This window comes from Sorex fumeus, unplaced genomic scaffold, assembly GCF_029834395.1.
Source record: "Sorex fumeus unplaced genomic scaffold, SorFum_2.1 ptg000051l, whole genome shotgun sequence".
NCBI lineage: Eukaryota > Metazoa > Chordata > Mammalia > Eulipotyphla > Soricidae > Sorex > Sorex fumeus.
The window spans coordinates 32,736,885-32,754,585 of record NW_026606108.1 but is presented as its reverse complement, the minus strand read 5'-3'; the positions used below and the strand labels follow the sequence as shown (position 1 = coordinate 32,754,585).

Here is a 17,701-nt window from a genome sequence, read left to right as displayed (position 1 = left end):
TATTTCGACAAGTGGTGTGATTTTACTATAGATTCCTGATTACACTCTCTGGCACTACAAAAATAAACAATTTTTCTGGTTATAATTCTTTAAGAATTATATTGATTTCTCATGCTTATAAAAAGAAAAAAGTGTTTTGTAGTTTATTTTTCATATTTATATTTAGCTTCATGACCTAAGGAAATTTCCTACATTCTTTTAAAAACTAGTGCCAGATTAAATCTGTAAGTCTCACTTATAGATTTATGTGTTTTTATATATTATTTTTAGTAAGGAGAATTTGCAGGGTTTTTTTTTTTTGTTTGTTTTGGGGGCATACCCAATGATGCTAACGAGTTACTCCTGTCTCCAAGCTCAGAAATTGCTTCCAGTGCTCAGGGGACCATATGGGATACTGGGGATCAAAACTGGGTCAGCTGCATGCAAGAAAAGTGCCCTGTTCTCTGTACTATATGTCCAACCCCTTAGAGTTTATTTTTAATACCGTGATTGTCATCTCTATGGTACAACCAAGGTTCTTTATCTGAAATTATTACTTTCACAGAGGTCACTTTTCTTTTTGGGGGACTGCATCCTGCTGTGCCCAGGGCTTACTTCTGGCTCTGTGCTCAGGGATCATTCCTGGTTGAGCCCACCTATATGGGGTTCCAGGAATCAAACCAGGTTGGCTGAGTGCAAGGCAAGTGCCCTATCCACTGTCGTAGGTATCACTTGTTCTTTATAGTGAGACATTAATGACTCAGACTTTGATTTTGTATTCTGGTATAGTTACGAACAGTTGCACAAATCTCTCTTCATAGAACATTGCGGACAAAGAATAGAATTGCTGATGCTTTCAATTTTATCTCCCTTCTTTTTAGGAGTTTAATCTGTAGTGGACTGTTGGGTATGAGTATGATAATTCGTTTTGATAGTAAATGAATTTTGTGTGTATGTCACTAGAGAAAAGAGTTTGTAGAAGATGACTTTTGTTTAATTAGAAAAAACTATTAATTTTTCAGAGTTAAGGAAAAGCTTATTGTGTTCCTTCTCAGGTTTTACTTTCTATGTGAACCAAACCAGACTTACTGTTTGGACAGAGTATGGCTTACTAATTCTTATTCTTTGTTTTTCAATGAAAAATTTGGCTACCAAAGTCATTATTTCCAGAATTATTTGTAGATATTTAATACTCTGGTATGCCATGATAACTATTCCAAAATTAATAATCCTTTCTGCCTTTTCCCTCTAGTATGTTAAAAGATGACTTAAAACTAAGCAGCAGTGAAGACAGTGATGGGGAACAGGTGTGTCTACCACTATGATTTTGTCAGTCTCATACAGTATTTGTTTTCATTGTATTTTATAAAAATCATAATTAACATACATTTGTGATCCAATTATTTAAAATAAATTACTTCCTGCTTTCTGATAGAGGAATGTTAGAATTTTCTGCTATCTTTAAACCTTAAGTTTTTTCCTATTAAAAAAGATTGGCTTTTCCATTCTACTTACATGAAAACATATGAAGCATAAGATTACTGAAAGAACTTCTACCAAAGCTTTTCGTTTTATCCTGGCATTTCAGTTACTTCTGGCATTTCAGTTACTCTAGGTAGAAACCATTTGTTATAAGTATTAACTAAACATTAATGCATACATTATAGATATTAGTTTTTCAATTGAAAATTCAGCTATTGTTCACATGAAGTAGATAGAGGGCTGTTTACTCACACCTTTCCTCTGATATTTCCATTTTAGGACTGTGATAAGACAATGCCAAGGAGTACACCAGGGAGGTAAGCTTCCTTTTATTTAATTTGAAGAGGGGCAAATCTAATAATGTTACAGTGATGTAGTAATTGATGTTTCAAAAGTTTGTATTTATGATGATGGTTATACAGCTCTATAAATAAAAATCATGGAATTGTACACTTAATGAATTAGGTGGTGGAGTGGCTTTTGGGTTGTTTTTTTTCCTTACCACACCTGGCTCTGCTCAGGGATCACTTCTGGTGGGACTTTGGGAATTATATATGGTGCTGAGGATCAAACCTGAGTATACTGCATGTAAGGCAAGGACCATACCCATTGTGTTATTTCTCCAGCCCCAAAGTGAATTCTTAGATATGATGTAAAATTACACCTCAGGGGTCTAAAGCAATAGCACAGCAGGTAGAGCATTTGCCTTGCACACGGCTAACCCGGGTTCGATTCCCAACATCCCATATGGTCCCCCAAGTACCGCCAGGAGTAATTCCTGAGTGCATGAGCTAGGAGTAACCCCTGTTCATCACCAGGTGTGACACAAAAAGCCCCCCCCCCCAAAAAAAAAAAAACTCAGTAAAATTTCATAAAAGCTAGAGTTACCAGCAACTGAGAAGTATATTAGAAATTTACAAAGGTTTTTTTTATGGGTTAGAGGGCAGAGCAGTAGTACAGGAGGTAGGGCACTTGCCTTTCACATGGCCGACCTGGATACTATCTCCAGCACCCAGTAGAGTTCCCTGAGCTGCTCCAGGAGTGATGCCTGAGCAGAGAACCCTGAAGTAAGCCTGATCACCACTGGGTGTGGCCTAAAAAGAAAAATAAGATTTTGGGGTTGTTTTTTTCCCCCCTTTAGTTTTGCGGTTTTTTGTCTTCTGTTTTTGTGCCACTCGCCCGCATGGCAAAAGCCTGGCAAGCTACCTGTGACGTATTCTATATGCCAAACACAGTAACAAGTCTCACAGTGTTACTGGGCCCGCTTGAGCAAATTGATGAACAACAGGAGGACAGTGCTACAATACTACAGTTTTTGTGCCACACCCAGCAGTGCTCATGGCTTATTCCTGGCCCTATTCTCAGGGACCATTCCTGGTGGTACCTAGGGACATACACAGTGTCTGGGATCAAAAGTGGGTCAGGGGCTGGAGCGATAGTATAGCGGGTAGGGAGTTTGCCTTGCACGCGGCCGACCCGGGTTTGATTCCCAGTATCTCATATGGTCCCCTGAGCACCGCCAGGAGTAATTCCTGAGTGAAGAGCCAGAAGTAACCACTGTGCTTCGCCAGGTGTGACCCAAAAAGAGAAAGAAAAAAAAAGACAAAAGTGGGTCAAAGCAAGCTCCTTACCCCTGTACTATCTTTCTGGCCCAAGGAAGTTTTTACTTGGCTTATAATGAAGTTCTATATTCATAGAATTTTATCAGTGTAACAGATAGTAAACATTTAAGTAAAGTTGATTATTAAATTTAGATTTTTATCTATTGTGGTTGTAAAAAATACTTTCGTTCTTTTGTGTGTTTTATTTTTCAGTAATTCTGAACCTTCACACCATAATAGTGAAGGAGCAGATAACTCCAGGGATGATTCTAGCAGCCACAGTGGATCTGAAAGCAGCTCTGGATCTGACTCAGAAAGTGAAAGTAGTTCTAGTGACAGTGAGGCAAACGAGCCATCCCAGAGTGCATCTCCTGAGGTGAGAAAGCTATAAGGGCTATATCCACTGTAGACGCTCTCGTGGTGCCTGTTGATAATCAGCTAAGACCTGACACAGATAAGAATGGTGACAGAACATGCACATTCTGACAAAAAAATTAAATTGAAGGAAACCTAGATATTTCAGTTTTCTTATTATTTGACCAAACTTCTGGTTTGCATTAAAAATTACTTGAGATAAATTTTCAGATTACTAAAACATTGACTTTAAGTTTTATTTTTTATCATCTCAACATGATAATGCATGTTATATAGTTATTGTGGATAGATTCCCATGCAGTGTCATTTTATTTGAGTTGATGAAATATGGTTTAAATCTATATTGTTGATTGTATAATTTGTTTTCATTGATGTGATTAAAATACATTCTCTGGTCATTTAGAATTTAGCTTTTTAAATTTGCAGCAATATTTAATATTTAAAGACCGTCAATAATATTAAACATATTTTCTTACTTATGGGCTGGAGCGATAGCACAGCGGGTAGGGCGTTCGCCTTACAAGTGGCCAACATGGCCGACCCGAGTTCGATTCCTCTGCCCCTCGGAGAGCCCGGCAAGCTACCGAGAGTATTCGATATGCCAGACACAGTAACAACAAAGTCTCCAATGGAGACGTTACTGGGCCCGCTCGAGCAAATCGACGATCAACGGGAGGGCCTTTTCTTACTTATTTGGTTAGGACTTATGGTACTTTTCAGCCCATTTTGTTTCTGCAATTGTGAAAAACAGATGTTTTTGTATAATTAGGTTTTGAAATTTTTTCCTTCTCCGTAGATAGTCAAGGAGAGGAAGAAAGCTTCACAAATGAAAAAGGTATAATTTTGTTTCTGTTTCAGCCTGAACCACCACCAACAAACAAATGGCAACTTGATAATTGGTTGAATAAAGTGAACCCACATAAAGTATCACCAGCATCCTCTGTGGACAGTAATATCCCATCATCTCAAGGTTATAAAAAGGAAGGTCGAGAACAGAGCACTGGAAATAGCTACACTGATCCTGGTGGACCTAAAGAAACAAGTTCTACTACTCCTGGACGAGACTCCAAAACTGTCCAAAAAGGATCAGAAAGTGGGCGTGGGAGGCAAAAGTCTCCTGCACAGAGTGACAGCACAACACAGAGGAGAACTGTAGGCAAAAAGCAACCCAAAAAGACTGAGAAAGCAACCGTTGAAGAGCCCCGAGGTGGCCTGAAGATAGAGAGTGAAACCCCCATCGACATGACTGCCAGCATGCCCTCCAGCAGACACAAAGCAGCCACCAAAGGCTCAAGGAAGCCCAACATAAAAAAGGAGTCCAAATCATCCCCCCGACCTTCAACAGAGAAAAAGAAGTATAAGTCAACTAGTAAATCTTCCCAGAAATCACGGGAAATCATAGAAACAGATACCTCATCCTCAGAATCGGATGAAAGCGAGAGCCTTCCTCCTTCCTCACAAACTCCTAAGTACCTTGAGAGTAATAGGACTCCCGTTAAACCCTCCTCAGTGGAGGAAGAAGATAGCTTTTTTCGGCAACGAATGTTCTCTCCTATGGAAGAGAAGGAACTTCTTTCACCCCTCAGTGAGCCTGATGACAGGTATCCACTTATTGTGAAGATTGACCTGAATCTCTTGACTAGAATACCAGGAAAGCCTTACAAAGAAACAGAGCCACCCAAGGGGGAAAAGAAAAACGTGCCAGAAAAGCACACCAGAGAGGTGCAGAAACAAGCCTCAGAAAAAGTTTCCAACAAAGGCAAGAGGAAACATAAGGTTTGTAAAGTGATTTTGTTATAAGCATCAAAATCTGAAATACTCTGGAGATCATCTCAGTAAGCAAAAGGAAGATAAACCAATTGAGTCCTAGCTGTGAGGGAAAATTGAGCAGGTGGCGCAGGCCCAGATGAGGCTCTGCACAGAGTAGGAACACTGCCTTCTGCCTGGCTCCCTTTGCAAAGGAGAGTGGTTTGTAATCAAATGAGTGAAGTAGCAATTCTTTTCTGAGTGTGTGCTGACTGCGGTAGAGGTTTGAGTGAAGTGGAGATTGCAAACCCGTCTTCAAGACATCTTTAAATCATGGTTTTAAATATATTTCATTTCATTGAGATACATACTCTACAGGCTGCCACAATCCCTAGCACACTCTCCTCTTGGACCTAATCACGCTTTGTATATTACCGATTACTCACCAAGTTTGACACATCTTAAGAATTTAACTAATCCACCTTATATACTCAACTTCTCGAAGTATTCTGAGCTAGAAACATCTGGTCTTGGCAGGGCCAGAGCAATAGTACAGCTGGTAGAACATTTGACTTGCACACAGCTAACCCAGGTTCAATCCCCCATACCCCTTATGGGCCCCCAAGCCCCCAGAGATCCCTGAGCACTGCTCAGTGTGGCCCCCCATACAAACCCATAAACCCATATGGTCTTATCCCTAAAATACTTTTAAGATCTTTTTGGATTAGAGATAAAGCTTGGTACTTTTTTTGGGGGGGGGGGCAGGGGAGAGGTAATTGGGCCATTCCTGGCTCTGAACTCAGGGAATCACACACTTGGTGGACTCGGGGGATCATATGGGGTGCCAGGGAGGGGATTGAACCCAGATTGTTCCCATGCATTTTAATAATTGTTCTATATTTTCCTTGATATGTGTTACAAATACGATTTTCAGATACTAAACTTAAAACTCAACTTCTTTCTAATTTAAACTTAAAATTTTAGATAATAATCTTAAAAATCTTAAGCATGAACAGTATTATGGGTTTGGATTTATGGCAAGTCTGTCACCATGGGTCTCTCATAGTGTTTCGTGCCAGAGCAGTCTGGCCCAAAACCATTGCCCCCACCCTTGCTAGTGGGCTGCAGGCACTGAAGTGGGCCTCATAGTGCAAAAAAGGAAGTATGAACAAGTAACCACACCCATTACAATAGGATCCTAATTCCTGCTTTAAGTGTTTTGTTGATTTTTTTCTAGGATGGGGCCACACAGTACTCAGGGATCACTCCTGGTGGGCTCAGGAAACCATACTGGGCGCTGGTGATCAAACCCTTTCTTGGCTACAGCACCCTACCCACTGTACTATTTCTCTAACCCATTTTTTTGCTTTTGTTTTAGTGTGGGGTAGGGGTATACCCAGTGTTGCCACAGTTATTTCCATCATTGCCTAGAGATCCATGGGGTCCCTCGAGGAATCAAACCCAGGGTTCTCTAGGTTTCCACTCTAGTTCTTTGAGCCATCTACCTGACTCTGGAATCATAGCATTTTCCTTTGATTTTTTTGATTTGGCCTGAGTGGGCATTCACCAGGCTTTGCTCAGGGCTCACTTCTGGCTCTGCACTTGGGAATCATCCTGGTTTGCTTCAGAGTACCATATGGAGTGCTGGGGATCAAACCCAGCTCTGCTGTGTGGAAGGTACTATGTATTAGGCCCCAGGAATTGACCCTTTATTATTATTATTATTTTGAATTGTACACTTTAAAAGAGTAAATCTTAAGATCCATAAATTAGTTGTAATATACTTCTAAATATTATCATGCTTGAGAGATGGTAGTTAAAAGACTAAAAAATGTATCTCCGTATTTAAACTCAATATATAAAATAGGAGACTTTACAAAGTTAAGTTTAAGTTTCTGAATATTGTTTAACTTATGTCTGAGGTTTATTTGGAGATAAAACGGGTATGATTAGTGATGGAAACTGAAGTTAGAGAAATAAAAATCATTCTTAGAAACTGCTATTTTCTGTTTTTCACCCAGAATGATGATGATAACCGAGTCATTGAGAGCAAGAAACCCAAAACTGAGGACAAGAATTTAGCAGGCCACAAGTCATCCAGCAACAGAGAGTATGTCCCAAAAACATGTTGCATATGTGTTAATATATATGTCGTTTGCTGTTGAGTACTTTCAGTATGTTTTTGCTCCTTTTAGTAAACATATGGTATATATACACACAAATGTTCATGGAGCTTTTATATTTAGCTAATAGGGATGGAAAAGTGCAAGATTCAGTCTTACAATCTCTTCTTTCTGTGTAGATGAAAGGCTTATCTATAAGAGATTGATAACTTCAGAACATTAGTACCTTCAACTCTGTTCACTTATTCAGTCAATATTTATTACATACTTATGTGACAGGCTGAGGTTTGGATACTGGGTATGCACTGCACTGCACTGTCCTCCCATTGTTCATCGATTTGCTCGAGTGGGCCAGTAATGTCTCCATTGTGAGACTTGTTGTTACTGTGTTTGGCATATCGAATACATCACGGGTAGCTTGCCAGGCTTTGCTGTGCGGGCGAAATACTCTCGGTTGCTTGCCGGGCTCTCCAAGAGGGGTGGAGGAATCGAACCCGGCTCGGCCAGGCAGGTGGCTTGCAAGGCAAACACCCTACTGCTGTGCTATCACTCCAGCCCACTGGATATGCAACCATGATAAAGCTAGGCAAAATGCATGCTCTTGTAGAATTTAGAATTTTGTTTTACAGAAGCCATGTGTCCTACTAATCAGATTGGGGAGACAAACTTGTCTTGAAAGCAGAATAAAAGGGGGAAGGAGAAATCAGTCACCCTTATATGTTAGAGAAATAAAGGCTTTTTGGGGGGTTTGACAGGTCATCGAAACAGAGTGTTGCAAAAGAAAAGGATTTGTTGCCTTCTCCTGCTGCTCCTGTTCCTTCAAAAGATTCAAAAACTGAGCATAGCTCTCGGAAGAGGACTATTAGTCAATCTTCTTCTTTGAAGTCAAGTAGTAATAACAGCAACAAGGAGAATAGTAGCAGCAGCAAAAGCAGTTCCTCTGCATCAAAGCAGAAGAAGACTGAAGGGAAGACGTCCAGTAGCTCGAAGGAAGCTAAGGTAAGATATTGGGAGGCTGAATTTTGAAAATCAGTCTCATTCTTGTCGTGTAACCTCCCCACGTGCTCTTCCTTCCTCCCTCTCTCCCCTGTATGTGTGTGTGTGTGTGGGGGGGGGGGTAACTCCCAGCAGTGCTCAAGAGATCTTATGTTGCCACGAATCAAACAGTAGCCTCCGGTTGAGTTATCTCTCTCATCCTTTCCTTTCTTCACTTTTGTATTTTGTATTTTGTTGTTTTCCCCCTCTCCTTTCTTTTCTTACAGTTGTTGTGATGACTAGAGATTGCACACGCTTGGTAATGGTACTTGCACTGGTGTTGGGCACATATGGTCCCCCGAACTCCACTAGGAGTTATCCCTGTGCGGAGAGCCAGGAGGAAGCCCTGAGTACTGCTGGGTGTGGCCCCTAAAACAGCAACAACAGAAAGTGCCAGACCAGTCCCTGCTAAACCAAATGATTTAGGATGCATTTTTTGGGTATATATAATGGACTTGTTCTGTTTTGTTGGCTTTTTTTTTCTTTTTGGGTCACACCTAGTGATGTACAGGAGTTACTCCTGGCTCTGCACTCAGGAATTACTCCTGGAGGTGCTCAGGGGACCATATGGGATGCTGGAAATTGAACCCGGGTTGGCCGCGTGCAAGGCAAACACCCTACCTGCTGTGTTGCTCCAGTCCTGGACTTGTTCTGTTAAACAAATACTTGCGTTCTGAAATTTTAAAGTTTTGTAATACACTTATTACTAAAGTTGAAATTTTGTTTCTTCCCAGTGGTTCAAGAAATACTTACACTTTTTTGTTTAATCATCTCAAAAATTTCAATATATCATATTCACATATTGCTTCCCCTCTCCCCCTTCCCTTGGTCAGGAAAAGACTTCAAATAGCTCCTCAAACTGTCCTTCATCTACACCAACTTCTGAAGCTTCTAAGCCTCGGAGAACAAAGCTTGCCTTTGATGACAGGTGAGATAAATATGTTTTGTTTTATTTTGTTTTAATGCATTCAAGAAATTGTTCCTGGCTTGCTCTTTAAGCCTGTGTTCTCCCTTGAACATGTATCTCGCTTCTCTATTTCTTTGCTGCCCATGTTTTCTCTTGAACACATTTCCACTTTTCTTTCCTCTAACATTTTTCTCAATATGTTTCAATTTTAAATAAAAGTCCTACCTTGCTTCAGTTAAAAAAAAGAAAAATTGTTTTTGTTAGCATTTGAGCAACTCTCTCTAAAACACAACAGAGAATAACAAATGACCAAAGGCTTCAGAACTGGACAGTTTGTCGACAGAACTGAACTTATCTGGGGTCACAGGTAGAGGGTGAGTGATGACTGGGAGGGTCCTTGGGATTTTGGTGGAGGGAAATGGGCACTCTGGTATGGGAGTGGCGTTGAAATGTCGTATGCGTGAAACTGCCATTAACAATATAAATGATGGTACCTCAAAAAAAATAAAATCCTTGCCCTCACAGTGCTGGTAGTCTAGAAAAGGAAATGTGTAAATATGTAAATAAACAAATAGCATTTTGTCAACTTGTATATGTTGTGAAGAAAAAGTAAAATGGGATAAAAGAATAAAATAAAAACTTTAAGTTTCTCTCAGTGGCCAGAAAAGTTCATACTTGCCTTCTGATTTATGTAATACCAGTTTTAATTTGGAATATGTCCACTAGTTCAAATACTGCTCCTTTAACTATACTCTGTAACTTTCAAGGGGCCTCTGCTCTGAATGATGTGCCTTTTAGTAGGACCATAAAACTGCTGGTATCACTGTTTAAAGTAGATTAAATGTGTGAGAGCATTGTTGGTTTTTCCTCCTTTTTTTTTGATAAAAGTTTATTTCTCCTATCCATTTTATTTTCTCTAAATCTTTAATATAATTTGAATGTTAATAATAAAATAGAAAGCTTGCTTTCTGTTTTTCTAAATACTATCATGTGTTGACCAAAATGATTTATGCTTATAATTTGAAATGTAGGTTTAGTAGTAACTTATTTTCTGTACTTGTGGTTGTGGAAACTAAGGGATGCTAATATTATCTCCATGAAAATATTTACCATTTCTTCTGGTGTAGTGTGTGGTACTGGAATGTATTATGCATGAAGTCCTACCATTTACAATATTGTAAAGCATGGGGTTGTAAAATATTTACCGTTCCATTTACAATAAAAATTTACATTGCAGAAATTATTCAGCAGACCATTATTTACAAGAAGCAAAAAAGCTAAAGCACAATGCCGATGCATTGGTACGTAAAAATTACATTTATGTATTTAATCAGGTTAATATATTTTTTTTGGTTTTTTTTTTTTTTTTGGTTTTTGTTTGTTTGTTTGATGAGTGTGATTCTCATCACCTTAATTCTTTTTCTCAGTCTGACAGGTTTGAGAAAGCTGTATACTATCTTGATGCTGTGGTATCTTTCATAGAATGTGGGAATGCATTAGAGAAAAATGCTCAGGAATCCAAATCCCCATTCCCTATGTATTCTGAGACAGCAGATCTCATCAAGTAAGTGGGAAAAACTTAACTTACTACATCATTGGAACTATTATTTATTTGTCCATCTTGGAAGAGGCTGTCACTTAACAGGGATGCATTCTGAGAAATCACTAGACAGTGTGGTTATTAGATAATTGTGCAAATGTCACAGAGTATAACTACACTAAACTCAGATGATAACGCCTGCTGCAGTTCTGGACTATATGTGGTTTTACCTGTTGAAACCATTATTACATAAACAGTCTATTGCTTACAAAAGTGTCATTAAATAATGCACCTCGTTGTCTTCAGTAAAGCAGAAAAAGATGCTTGATTTCTTCTGTCCTTAGATTAGGAGGAATAGACACTACCACCACCTGCCTCCCCTACCCCCCTATCAGCATGTCTAAGTAACCCCAGGAGTGTCCCTGAGCTCCCAAGTATGTCTAGGGAAGTACCTATTGAAAAACAGAAGGCTGGAGAGATGATTGATGGGTGTGCTTTACAGCAGGAGCCCAAGATTCTATCCCCACAATTCCTGGTGCCCTTAGCACTGACAGGTGTGGTCCAAGAATACTAGATACTAAAGTGGGCATCTTTGCCCTTATTTAGGTTAGATTCTAATATTTTAAAAACTAAATGAAATAATGAGATGAAATACGTAATGTAATATTATGTTTGTTGTTTTAACTCATAGGTACACTATGAAACTAAAGAGTTACTTGGCACCAGATGCTACCGCTGCAGATAAAAGACTTACAGTACTTTGGTAAGTGTGGGTATTGGCCTCTGCTACTTGACAAAATACTACTATCAGATAGGCAATTCCATACTAAGTTGTGCTGTGTTACTCTGAAAGTTTTTTTTATATCACCATTTCATAAATTACTCTTGTATTTTGGCAATAGACTCTCTGGTACTATGGCACCACGTGGTTCTAGAGATCAAGTTCGGGACTCAGCATGCAAAGCTCCCTGCCCCTGATAAATTTATTACTGATGAATAAAACATAAAATAACTCAATCCTACTGAAATATTTCAATTGTTAGTTCTTCATTTCTCTCTTTACTGTACTTTTGGTGTAGTGTAATTGATGTCAGAACCTTCATATTCTTAAGTATGGTCACTTCTCTGGGCTCTTTTTCACTTTTCTCTCTCTTCACTCACATATATACCTTTTCTTAGGGAGTGCATGTTTATCATGCTCAGAATAAACAAGGTAGCCTATTTGCTTGGTCTTAAGGAGATATTATTAGGTTGTTACTGGTATATATTTAATTTGATCCTGTGTGGGATCAAGTTTTTTTTTTTTTTTGTTTAGTTTTGTTTTTGTTTTTGGGCTATACCCAGTGGTACTCAGGCTTTACTCCTGGGAAACCATATGGGAAGCCAGGGATCAAACCCAGGTTGACCACATGCAAAGCACACTCCTATCTTCTGTACTGTCCCTTTGTTTTAACAACTGGGAATGCAACTGTAGATGCATTTTTCATGGTTGGGCTGGAGGATAGTATAGCAGATAGGGTGCTTGCCTTGCATGCAGCCAACCCAGGTATAATTCCCAGCATGTCATATGGTCCCCTGAGCCATGACAGGAATGATCTTTAGCATATGGTCAGTAGTTAGCCCTGAACACAGGTGAGTATGGCTCAAAAATTTTCCCCCAGGTCATGGTGTTCAATTTGAGGAGACAAACACCAATCAAATAATCATAAATATATATGAATTAACTACAAATTGAAAGAAACGTGTATATAATTTAAGAACTAGAGAATAGGGAAACTTTGTCTTCAGGTAAAGGGTACATGTACAAGGGTTGATTAGTGGAACCAAACTGAAAACTTTCTTTGATTATTTTGGGGCCACACCTGGCAGTGCTCAGTGCTTACTTCTGGCTCTCTGGTGGTGGTGCTAGGGGGACCATATAGAATGCTGGGAATTGAACCAAGTTGGCCTCATGCAAGGCATGTACCTACCCACTGTATGATTGCTTAGGTCCCAAAAAAACTGAAAACTTGATAAATGAGAAGACACCAGTTAGAAGTTACAGTGATGGGAGAGGTTAAATAGTGCTGATAATGTAGGGCCACTATGAATCATATTTCATAGAGCTATAATGCTTACTGTTAAGGGGACTAGAGACTAGTGCCCTAGTACAGCAGTTAGGCACTTGCCTTGCGCATGGCTGACCCAGGTTTGATCCCTAGCATCTCATATGGTCACCTAAGCTTGCCAGGAGTAATTTCTATGTGCAAAGCCAGGAGTAACTCCTGAACACCATGATTGTGTCCCCCCAAAACTATACATAATTGAGTTTGCTAATTAAGTTTTTTGATTCTTTGTAATTTGTTGTAGACTCTACTTCTGACTGTTCTTTCTTTTTTTTCCCCCTAATGTTTATTGTTTTGATGACATGTTGGTATCCTAAGAAAATGGTTTTTGTTTTTTCAGTGTCAGCAAATAGGTTCGTTGTAGGTTTCTTATTTCCAGATGTGCCCTATAGCATGTATACCATAATAAAAGCAAATCTTACAGTTTTGACTAAGGGTTGGTAGTATTGACCTTACTGGCATGGTCTGCTCATGTGAACCAGTTCTGATCTCTTGCACAATGCAAAAGATGTGCACTGTGCAGATGTGAGCAGTCTAAAGTCGTGGTAAATGAGCTGCTTCTTTTCTATTGGCCAGCCTACGGTGTCAGTCTTTGCTATACCTGAGGTTATTCAAACTGAAGAAGGAAAATGCTTTGAGGTACTCCAAGACACTAACAGAGCACCTGAAGGTAAGTGTGCAAAAAATCTCTTCATTGTACAGAGGATAATCTGTAAAGTTCCTAGCCCTACCCTGGAAGTGTGTTCATCTTTTACCTGCCACAGCAAGGGAGAAACTGCTAGTGGGAATTTTCAAATAAGTGTTTTCACAGAAAGTTTTTAAATACACATGGAGCTGATTGTGAAATCAGTATTGCCACTTAGAGTAGCTCTTTAATTGTGAAATCTATTATTATTATTATATTTTTATTTTTATTTTTGGGGTCACACTGGTGCACAGGGATTACTCCTGGCTCTGCACTCGGGAATTACTCCTAGCGGTACTGGGGGACCATAATGGATGCTGGGGATCGAACCCAGGTTGGCCCTTGTGTAAGGCAAATGGCCTACCTGCTGTGCTATCGCTCCAGCCCCTCTGTTATTTTTTTAAAGGGGTCTTTGTTTTACTTCTATCCTTCCTTATATTGTTATCTTAGTTTCCTAAGATATCTCTGTTTTTCATAACAGCACCACATTGACTTTCCTTAAATCCTGTTCTCACTACATGAACACTTTCACTAATTCACTAAGCTTCCTACCATGAACTCAAGTTACTTCTCTCTGTCTCTGACTCTCTCTCCCTCTTCTCCAGGAAAGCTGCATAGTTCATGTTTAGTTGCTTTTCTATAGCCTTTATACAGTGAGTGGGTCTCACGCCCCTATACCTCTTTTTCTGTCTTGTGTTAATTCATTCTCTCTCCTTTTAAGTCTTAGAAAATAACACTCATCTAAATCATTCTTTAACACACACATGCATGCCCTTTTAGATTTATTTATTTATTGGCTTTTTGAGTCACCTCCAGCGATGCTCATGGTTACTCCTGGCTCTGCACTGAGGAATTACTCCTTGCGGTGCTTGGGACTGTATGGGATTTCGGGGATTGAACTCAGGTTGGCCACAATGCCCTACCCAATGTACTATTGCTCCGGCCCTCACTTTTGATTTTTAAATGTGTGAGCCTTGTTAAGATTAGATCTGGCCCAATGATTTTTAAAGTAGTACTTCAAATATAGTGAGGATTTAAAACCCTTCCTTCCTTCCTTCCTTCCTTCCTTCCTTCCTTCCTTCCTCTCTCCTTCCCTCCCTCCCTTTCTTCTTTCCTCTCTTTCCCTCTCTCAATTTAGTAATAGAATTTATGTTTACTTTCTTCACAGAATTCTTACAATAATTCTCAAGCACCATCACCTGGCTTGGGAAGGTAGGTTTATTTTATTCTATAAAATACTACTCTTGACAAGTAATTTTTATATAAAAAATTGGTAGGTAGCAATTTCAAAAAAAATGGAAAAATCACTTCTTAAAACAATTAAAACTATCTCTAATACAGTATTCTTGAGAAATTAATCACTTTTCCCCTGCATGTTTGTTTTACAATTTGAAGATATGACAAACTTAAATTTTATGTGCAGAAATCTGAGATATCACAGTACATTAATCCTCTCAAAAGTTTGACTTTTGTTTGTTTGGAGCCATTCCTTGCTGTGCTCAGGACTTACTCCAAGCTCTGTACTCATCACTCCTAGCTGGCTCGGGGATTGCTCTCAGCAGCACTCTGGATACCAGGTACCAGGGATTGAGTCTTGGCCTCCTGAAAGCACTTGGCCTGTTGATGTTACTCCCCCTGTGTTTTCTTAACCAAGTTCATAGTCGTAAAAATACAGATAAGCAATACATATACAGTTGTGACTCTAGTGATAGGACAGTCCTTTGTATGTATGAGATCTTGGGTTCATTCTTGGCCAGTGTCGCCCGCTGAGCACTGCTGAGAGTGGCTCAAACACCACTGTAGCCCCCACTAGAGCCGTTTTAAAAATATACATTTTAATATAGCACTGTACTGCACTGTCCTCCCATTGTTCATCAATTTGCTCAAGCGGGCACCAGTAACGTCTCACAACAAATTATGAGACTTGTTGTTACTGTTTTTGGCATATCGAATACATCACGGGGAGCTTGCCAGGCTTTGCCGTGAGGGTGAGATACTCTTGGTAGCTTGTCAGGCTCTCCGAGAGGGAAGGAGGAATCGAACCCAGGTCGGCCTCGTGCAGCACAAACACCCTACCCGCTGTGCTAATATATATAAATAATAAAAATATAAAGTAGTCATTAAATTTTTATTATTGTGGTACCACATTTGACAAGTGCTACCAGAGCAACTCTCAGTCATGCCACAGGCACCAGCTGTTGTGCCAGGGATCAAAGCCCAGAGGCCTTACATATGCAGGCATGATGTTCCACCACCTGAGCCACTTCCCCAACACCAAATAACCTTTGAAACTTTGGTTTGATTTTCCTTGTTTTTATGGGCTTAAGCATTTTCACACATTTTGATACTATTAATCTGCCGGATTCCAATATATGTATTTCTAATATTATTGACATAAAACTTGAGATTATAACAGTTAATTTATAAAAACTGTACCTCTTTTGTAAATGCTAAATCACTTAGTTAAACTGAGGAAAAAACTTCAGGTTAAATACCAAATAGATGACATGTGTATTGTGCTGGGAATGAAGAGATCCACCTTATAGGTCTTTGAACTCCTATCAAGTGCATGACTTTTTCCCAATCTCTTTTTCTGTTGCTACTTATTAAAATAAAATTTTTAATTTACTTTAGTACTGGTGAACTAAATAAGCACTTACATAGAAGAACATGTACTTTCCTGATAGTATCTAGTTTAAAAGTATAAGGTTGCTATTTTCTCAATCAGTTACTTTTGGGAAAGAAAAGTGTAGAATATCAGGCTTAATGAACTTTCCAACTCTTGTTATTGCACATTTGAATTTCTGTAAACCTTTAATCCGTATAAAGGATTTTAAACAAAATTACTGAGTAAATACAAGAAAAGTATCATATATATGTGTATACATATATATATGCCTTCGTGTTTTTTCACTTTAATTATATTCTATAAATATTCTTCCATTTTCTCTTCATGCAGCAAAGCTGTTGGGATGCCATCCCCTGTTTCTCCAAAGCTGTCACCAGGTAATTCAGGAAATTATTCTTCTGGGGCCAGTAGTGCTTCAGCAAGTGGTTCTTCAGTGACCATTCCACAGAGGATCCACCATATGGCAGCCAGCTATGTTCAGGTTACATCCAACTTCCTCTATGCCATTGAAATTTGGGACCAAGCTGAACAGCTTTCCAAAGAGCAAAAAGGTGAGTAATTAGATCTCTGAAGTAAATTCAGTTGAAGAATGAAATTGTTAAATGAAGCTTTTATGATTTGGTTGAATTAATGATAGTTTGCTGATCTTCTGCTTATTATCATAGTAAGTATACTGCCTTTGATTAGAAAATGATTTATATTATATTATATTATATTATATTATATTGGCGGCTGGAGCAATAGCACAGCGGTAGGGTGTTTGCCTTGTGCGCAGCCAGCCCGGCCAAGCCGGGTTCGATTCCTCCACCCCTCTCGGAGAGCCCGGCTAACTACCGAGAGTATATTCAATATGCCAAACACAGTTATGGCAAGTCTCAAAATGGAGACCTTACTGGGCCCACTCAAGCAAATCGATGAACAACGGGAGGACAGTATTTGTTTTATTTTATTATATTGGTGACACAAGCTAAACTAGTTTTTTTTTTTTAATTTTAAAAGAAAAAATTACTTGAAGCCAGATAGGTAGCATAGTGGATATGGCCTTGTTCACACCCTTCATCAAACACATATCATCCCCAGTGCAGAGTCAGGAGTAACCACTGAGCCTTGACAGGTGTGGCCCAAAAACCGAAAAAAGAAAAGCTCATTTGGGGGCTGAAGTGATAGCACAGCAGGTAGGGTATTTGCCTTGCACGCAGCTGACCTGGGTTCGATTCCCAGCATCCCATATGATCCCCTGAGCACTGTCAGGAGTGATTCCTGAGTGCAAAGCCAGGAGTAACCCCTGAGCATCGCCAGGTGTGACCCAAAAAGCAAACAGAAAAACTCATTTTTATTTCAGTTTGTCAAGGTTGTGGGGGGAGGGGTTAAGCCACACCCAAGTTGTGTTCAGGGGGATTACTCCTGGCTGTGTACTCGGGATAGCAGGAATTGAATTCTAGTGAGCTGTATGGAAGACAAGTGCCTTGACTCCTGTACTCTTTGTCCAGTCCC

The 17,701-nt window shown here is 39.4% G+C and overlaps 1 protein-coding gene and 1 non-coding gene across 4 annotated transcripts in view; both read left to right on the top strand.

Moving 5' to 3' along the window:
• Positions 1–17,701, top strand: part of AFF4 (ALF transcription elongation factor 4) — a 92,074-nt gene that overhangs the window by 67,266 nt on the left and 7,107 nt on the right. For all 3 annotated transcript variants that reach the window (XM_056124268.1, XM_056124266.1, XM_056124267.1), the window contains 13 exons: positions 1,232–1,286; positions 1,741–1,778; positions 3,276–3,438; positions 4,296–5,213; positions 7,205–7,293; positions 8,062–8,305; positions 9,175–9,269; positions 10,486–10,549; positions 10,676–10,812; positions 11,480–11,551; positions 13,470–13,563; positions 14,747–14,790; positions 16,538–16,758. In XM_056124268.1, the coding sequence (XP_055980243.1) occupies positions 1,232–1,286; positions 1,741–1,778; positions 3,276–3,438; positions 4,296–5,213; positions 7,205–7,293; positions 8,062–8,305; positions 9,175–9,269; positions 10,486–10,549; positions 10,676–10,812; positions 11,480–11,551; positions 13,470–13,563; positions 14,747–14,790; positions 16,538–16,758 (2,234 nt within the window). The remainder of the gene's footprint in view (positions 1–1,231; positions 1,287–1,740; positions 1,779–3,275; positions 3,439–4,295; positions 5,214–7,204; positions 7,294–8,061; positions 8,306–9,174; positions 9,270–10,485; positions 10,550–10,675; positions 10,813–11,479; positions 11,552–13,469; positions 13,564–14,746; positions 14,791–16,537; positions 16,759–17,701) is intronic.
• LOC130033205 (small nucleolar RNA SNORA42/SNORA80 family) lies at positions 6,202–6,334 on the top strand. The gene has a single exon (XR_008793924.1). It is a non-coding gene; the product is annotated as a small nucleolar RNA SNORA42/SNORA80 family (small nucleolar RNA).